This window comes from Rhinolophus hipposideros (assembly GCF_964194185.1).
Source record: "Rhinolophus hipposideros genome assembly, chromosome: 6".
In the NCBI taxonomy this organism is placed as follows: domain Eukaryota; kingdom Metazoa; phylum Chordata; class Mammalia; order Chiroptera; family Rhinolophidae; genus Rhinolophus; species Rhinolophus hipposideros.
Genome location: NC_138052.1, coordinates 55,904,465 through 55,912,102, shown reverse-complemented (window position 1 = coordinate 55,912,102; position 7,638 = coordinate 55,904,465). Strand labels below are relative to the sequence as shown.

General features: G+C 36.8%; 1 protein-coding gene across 1 annotated transcript; it reads left to right on the top strand.

The window, feature by feature from the left end:
- Positions 1-6,199: 6,199 nt before the first annotated feature.
- On the top strand, positions 6,200-6,692 carry LOC308498701 (U6 snRNA-associated Sm-like protein LSm3; the record flags this gene model as incomplete). Its single annotated transcript, XM_081051178.1, has 1 exon — positions 6,200-6,692. One exon carries the CDS (start codon positions 6,200-6,202, stop codon positions 6,506-6,508), a length of 309 nt encoding a protein of 102 aa, XP_080907304.1. The 3' UTR covers positions 6,509-6,692.
- Between the last annotated feature and the right edge of the window lie 946 nt (positions 6,693-7,638).

Genomic DNA, 7,638 nt, shown 5'->3' with positions numbered 1-7,638 from the left:
CTGTGCAGAATTGCTAACGTGAACTTTCATATTCAGAAAGAAAGACAACGATAATAAACTTAGGAGTAATGCAGAGGAAAGGCCAATTCTGTCTGATTGGTTTTCACCACAGCTAATTTTAAAGCCACCCATTGTTCGGCTCTGCAGTCTAATTTTATGTAAATATCCCGAAAGTTGTCAAATCTTGGCAAAACCTATGCATAAATTACACAGAAAGTAGCTCACAGGAGGGGGAAAAGTAATGACTGTCATGGTTAGCCAAACCCATTAATAGTCTGACAAGCAATAACCCAGGAGCTCTGGTCAACTGCTGCAGACATCTGTGAAACTTTTGCAATTAATATCATTTTTTCCTTCTTTTTTATTTTTTTTTGTTGGAAGAGGTATCAGCTGTGAAAATTGCATGCAGTGGACTGATTATTATCAGCTCTGCTAGCAAGGGTTGGGTTTTATCACCTCTTTTGGTTGACCATTGCCCTGCTTTTCACAAAAAGCCACTTAAAAAAAATTATCATCTCTCTTGGTTAAGCATTGCCCTGCTTTTCATAAAAATCCACTTTAAAAAAAATAAGTAATGCCATGTTTCTCAGCACAGAGACTGATAGTCTCTAGGAAATGAGTGCCAATGGTGTGTAGCTAGTCAAACAATAAAAATAAGGTGCATCAATCTCTTATTTATTACTGACTTGTCCCCCTGTATGGCTGAGAAGAAATAAAGAATGGAGAGACAAAAATCTGTCTTCCAAGCTGCACCCTAAGTCCTAGGCTTCCTGGTAGATCATCTTATTATGCTCTCTCCTGCCGCTTTCCACGCTATTCCATTACATTTTTTCTGTGGGTAAGAGTTTCAGAGTAAAATCAATGTATTCAACTGATTGGTCAGTGTCTGTGCCCTGTTGGTAGTTAAAACATTTTGGATATAACTCTGTATACATGTAGATGTATATTGTACACACATACATAATCGACAGCTTATTTTCCCAGAGAATATTGCTGGTGGAATTAGCTGAATTCTCTGGTATGCTTCTAAAGGCTTTTCAATCTTTCCCCACTGCTGTTATACCTGATGCATAGAGAGTAGTGCCTGGCACTGCATGGATGCTCAAAAATATTTGTTGAATGAATGGATCGGTGCATGGATGGATGGATGGATGGTAGCAGGGCATATTCCCTTTTATGATCTTACCATAGTGACTCCATTTGTTGAGTTTAGGTAAAACTAACTTCCTGTTAAAAATTATTGCCTGTGTGTAGGGTTTTCTCGGAGAATGCTGAAGGAAGAGTTGCTCTTCTTAAAGCTTAGGGCAATCTGAAACGCCTGCCTTCCAGAATCATTTGGTAAACAAACTCTATTTGAGCTCCTGCTTTGTGCCAGGTCTTATGCTTGAAGGTAGGGATAAGAAGATGAACAAAACACAGTTTTGCTATCATAGAACTCACAGAACGTTCAGAGGCTGCCATGTAGAAAAGTGTTTCTAACAGTACATGGCACATGCTATAGTTAGGTTTCATCTGACTTCCAGGAGCAGCACACTCTACCTGGTATTTCAGGGAAAGGTACCATAGTAAAGAAGTATGCGGACTAGGTTTTGGTTGGAAAAAAAAAAAAAAAAGGCCTGGCAGAAAGAATGTGGAAAGGCTTTGAAGGTTCAAGGCCTGCATATGTAAAGATGTAGAATAGGAAAAGGGCATAGCATTTTAGAAAACAGTGAGATGGCCAGTGGCTAGAAACAGGGCATAGGAGAAGGTGGCAGGAGATGAGGCTGGAAAGATGAGCTGAAGTAGCACAAGGAACTGCCTTGGCGCTATACTAGTTAGTGCCGGTGGAGTTCACCCTGCAGGCAACTGAGAATGAACGGAAGCCTTTAGGCAGAGAAACAGGTATTGGAGTGTGAAATGGGGAGGAGAGAGGGAGTACTGAATCATGGTAGGAAGGCCGGTGAGAAAGTTATTTCAATAGCCTGGTAGAGAAACAATGAGAAAGAAGCAGCAGCAACAGATTTTGAAGACATCTCTGCTGCAGAACAGTCAAGATTGGGTGATTGATTGCATGTGGGGGTAAAATAGATAAGCTAGAGGATGATGCCTAGCTTTGTGTAAATGGCAAAGCCTTTAATTAAGAAAGGGACACAAAAAGCAGCTGGCTGGGGTAAGTGTAGTAGTGAGGGGACTGCAAGGACATAGGGGAACATAACATGTAAGCTTCCCAGAAATCAATCTTTGGAAAAGAATGAGTGCCGTTTCCAATTATCACTGTAAAGACAACAAGTCAAACAAGAACGAAACAAAACCTAACAGACACTTACCAAAATTGGGAAGACGTCCTTTTAAGGAACATTGAGAAGGAAAACTAACTAAAATATACAAATAATAAATTAGTCTTTCAAACTTCAAAAGAGCTCATTAACAGGCCACTATTTACAGCCTCTGAGCTCTGAGGTTTCTGAACTGACTACTGAATGAAATGCTCAAACTGACCTATTTCTCCTTTCTTCCCTAAACATTATAGCAATGTTTACCAAATGAAAATCATATTCATAAAATACAAAATACCTCAAACAGTCATAGTCTTCAATTTGGCAAGACATGTGAATTCCTCTCCAGCCTTGTTATATTCTCCAGCCTTGTCATATTTGTCCAGAATATGCTAGGACATATTCTGGACAAATCAAGAAAGAAGTACAGGAGTAATCACATAAATGAATGCTAGTTGTCTGCAAAACAAGTTTGCTGTCATCTTGGACACATCATTTTTAGAAACAACGACACATTTGGCAACCTCACACATGTTCCCATCTCTGAAAGCTTTCTAACATTCCAAGTCTTATTTTATTTAGGTCTGGGATTTTCTTTGGTCAAGCAAGTGCAGAGCCTTAATTCCATTCAGTATTACTCATTCCATTCACACTATTTTTTCCCCCTCATTGTTTCACTGCCTCAGCGACCTTGTCTGAGCACCTCATATCAAATGGCAGCAGTATGAAATGTCTAATTATTTCTCTGTTGAACTTGTACAGCTGTCCTAGATGGTCTGCTGAATAGTGCTAGTCCTCTGGCTTTTGAAAACAGCCTTTGTTACATGAAGGATATGGCTTCCCTCATTAGAAAAAGTGGCCCAGTCAACCTCTAATTTGAGTTAGTATTATCAAAATTATCAAGCTCCACTGTTTCAGTTTCCACTGAATTTTTATTGATTACATGGAGTTTATAAAGGGTAGGAAGTTAGGTGTTCCAGAACCCAGAAAATATTCCACCTGTCCTCAAGCATCTGACAATATCACTCTTCATTGAATTTTGAGACTTTAAATGGTTTTCTTAGCATATTGTGGGGTTTTCCAGAATATGTGAACTCTCAGTCAAGAGAAATTTCCTGGAGAATTTCTAGCCAATTGCTCTAAGTTGAGAGAGATTCTAGGGAGCTAAATGTTTTCTTTTTTGAAGTGGAGGTCAGACTAAGTTTCAGGGGAAGGAAACGGGGTCACAGAAGAGTGGGAATCCAATCAAAGAATGGTCCTTTGTTGGGGAAACTCAGGGTGATGGAGTCTAGGGCAAGCAAAGGGACCTGTATTCAGTGAAGGCCTTTGACTTCTGAACCCACATTCTAGTCATCCTTTATGTTTTTCTTCCCCTCCCCCCCATGACAATTGCTCTTTTGTTCATGTTTGCCTCTTAACCTGATTTCCATAGCAGGGAGATGATTATTTTCCTCTTCCCATCTTTTGGATCTTCAGATACAAATAGTCAACATGATTCCTCCAACTTTTTTGTAAAAATAGTCTAATAGGCTGTTTTATTTTTTCTATTTCATTCAGATTCATAGTCTCAGTTCTAACTGTGTTGCTCCAAAATGAATGTAATGTTTTCCAACATTTTATAACCAGAAGTAGCTGAGAACATGTATATTGTTCTTCATCTTATAAATCACTTTTATAATGTACTCGAAGTAACACATTTAAAAAATTGAATCAATTCGTACTCAAAAGATAGTTTGCAGATATTTACGTATGCCAAATAAAAATAGTAAGAAGTTAAAGTCCATCTTGATAATTAAGTAAAAAAAAATATTTACTACTTCTTCCTGATCCCAAATATCCTTTAGGAAGAAGCTAGAATTTAAATTTTTTTTTAGATTATATGTTTGAATCAAAATGAAGCAACATCTTGGTTATGTTTGGTTATGTTTATTTAGCAAAAAAAAAAAAAAAGCTCAATTATCATCACTGATGAATATTTAGGGAAAAATGATTATGGACAGTATTTTGCAACTATATCAGTTAATATGCATTCTTGTCTATAAATACTCTGAATAAACTGATGATATTATTGTATGAGTAAGCACATTCCTTTGAAAAATTATTGCATTTCAAATAAAAATTATATGGAATGTACTACATTAAAATGAATATCACTTTTTCTCTTCAGGATGAATGGGCTAATTTATAACTTGTCAAGGGTCAACAAGGCCAAGTGCTCTGAGCAGTATAGATAAAACCCATCATGAATTGGCTAGAGTACAAAAGGGTCATTGATTTATAAAGTGTATAATTCTGGTTCTCTAGTTTGTATTATGGACATTCCTCTGTAACCCTTTTATTTCTGGATTCAGTCAATAAAAGTGGTTGGCATGTAGAGGAAGCCTGAGGCCCAGGATCATTTGGGCCCTGGATCAACTCTTTAGTAGTTCAAGGTTATACATCTACGCTCAGATACAATTTCTTACCTTCCTCACCAATAGTGAAGAAAGACCAGAACCTGCTAGATGCCATCCAATGTCCATCTCTCTCTCTTCCTCAGGAATACATTTTTATTTGGGGTAAAATTGCAAGCAACCTAAAGACTACAATTTCCTTCCTCTCTTAGAGTTGGGTGTGGCTAAATTACTAAGTTCTGACCCATGAGATGAAACAGACTTCTGGGTAGGCTGCTTAAAGGGAGTTGATTAAGCAGGAGTATTTAACTTTTTATTCTTTTCTCTGATGTTTGAACTGCAGATGTGATGAATGGAGCTCTGGTTGCCATCTGGAATTATGAGGTACACTTGAGAATGGAAGGGGAGCCAAAAAAATAAGAGGATCATAGATTCCTGATGATTGTGTTTCTGTCACACCAACCTGGACCACCTAACTCCAGATTTCCTCTATTTGAGAGAAATAAATTTATGTGTTTTCTAAGTCACTATTATTAACATTTTTTCCCCATTACATGGATCTAATACAAGATGATAAGAGGTGTAGTTTTACTTTAGTTAGGTTGTTATTGTGAAGGGACTATATGATCTTCAATTTCTCATTATATACAGGATTACATGTGACAAGACATAATGATAATAACGATATTATCATTTAATAAAAACTTTATGTCAGTCACCGTTTGAAGTTCTTTTTAACTTAATTATATATAATTATATATACGTATAGTGTAGATAAATATATATATGTACATATATCCCTATGTGTGTGTGTGTGTATATATATATATATATATATATATATATATTTATATCCCTATGCACAAGACTCACATCACCAGTCATTCAAGACACCGCTACTGATCAGCTGCAGAGAAAATTATGTATTGCTCTGCCCCTGTCAAACCCATCTAGTATAACACCGTTTTCATGTATATATATGAATATATGAATATATATTATATCATATATATGATATATATATCATATATATATCATCTCTCTCTCTCTCTCTCTCTCTCTCTCTCTATATATATATATATATATATATATATATATATATATATATACATATATATATACATCTCAAAGTAACACTGAAGAGTAGGTGCTATTATCTCTGTTTCATGAATAAGGAAACTGAGGAGGTTAAGAAACCACTTCTAAACTGTTGAGCCGGGAGCTGTACCTTGGACCAAAGTCTATGGCCTTAATCATGAAGTTATACTGCCTCCCAGTGAAGGAGCAAACCATCTTCTAAGAATGTTTCTCTCCTGAGAATAATATATTTTCATCTTTTATTCCTTTACTATTGATACCCCTTTGATATAAGGTGGGAACTCCGCAGATTTGAATGTACATATATTGATTCCTAGATTAAATTTTAATAGATTTAATCACAGAGCCCTATGGAACTACCAGCTTAGCAAAATAGCTCCTCACACTCAACACTGCTAACTTTAATTGGAGGGGAAAGGGAGAGTAGGAGCCAAATGGGCAGCGCTTTGAAACATGGCGGACGACGTGGACCAGCAACAAACTACCAACACCGTAGAAGAACCCCTGGATCTCATCAGGCTCAGCCTGGATGAGCGAATTTATGTGAAAATGAGAAATGACAGAGAGCTCCGAGGTAGATTACATGCTTATGATCAGCATTTAAATATGATACTGGGAGATGTGGAAGAAACTGTGACTACTATAGAAATTGATGAAGAAACATATGAAGAGATATATAAATCAACAAAACGGAATATTCCGATGCTCTTTGTCCGGGGAGATGGTGTTGTACTAGTTGCCCCTCCATTGAGAGTTGGCTGAAACAAAGAATTTATCATGTATGGAAAATAGGAGACTTTGTATGATTGCCTCTTTAAATGTAGAAGATATTCAAAAAACTGTGTAAATTTTGATACTAAGAAATGATCAACGATTCTTCCACTCCTGAAATGAGTTGATTTGCAGATAACTTACAAATTCTTAAGCTAAATGGCATTTTTATTTTTCTCCAATCCTCCAATAAATGTGATCACCAAGGTGCAAAAAAAAAAAAAAAAAAAAAAAGTAGCATATCACTGTAGAAACCAACCAACAGCTAAGCATTTGTCTTCCAGAGTTCTATTCAGGGCGTGCTTGAATGCTTGAGTAAGGCGGTGATGGCACATACTGACACTGAAGCAACCCTGGCAAGCTGTATGAAGATACCTGAAACATAAAATCTCTTCAGAGCTATTTTGTCTTCTACCTGTAAAATGTAAGAGGGCATTCTCTTATTGTTTTGTTTTAGATAAAAGAATAATGCCATGGAAAACAATAGTTTCTCCTCCGGCACTGTTGTTTTGCTTTTTGTTATTGTTGCTGCTTTGTGTTTGGCATTGAACACCATCAAAATACACATAGCATAACAGACCATTAAAATTGGGTAAGTCCTTTCTATCAGTCAGGATGTTGTAGGCTACATACAAAAAAAAAAAAAAAAGAAAGAAAGAAAGAAAAGAAAAACACTGCAAATCTCAGAGGTCTCAGTTAAAGATGAGACTTGCTGATGTAAATAATCAGGCACTGCACATTAGTCAACTTTTTTTTTTTTTTTTTAATCAACTTGCATCTAGTTGAGTCTCAACCTCCTTTGGCCTTGTCTGCAGATAAAGTCAAATCAGAGAAAATGCTTATGTTCCATGAAGCTCTCAGATATCAACTCTAAAATTCCTGCTGACAGCAGCCTGGTTTAACTCCAAGAGACTAACCATTTTTGGCAACTAGATTTCAAAAGGGAGAAAGGACATGAGAAGGAAGTCTTTCAGAATAGATTATGGCTGATAGCCTTGCCAAGGAAATGGAAGGTCACTGCCTCATTGTTTGTGGGCATGTAGAGAGAACAGTACTGACAACACCCTGAGTATTTGGGGAACGCTTTATGAGGATTTGTGAAACACAAACAGAGAAAAAAG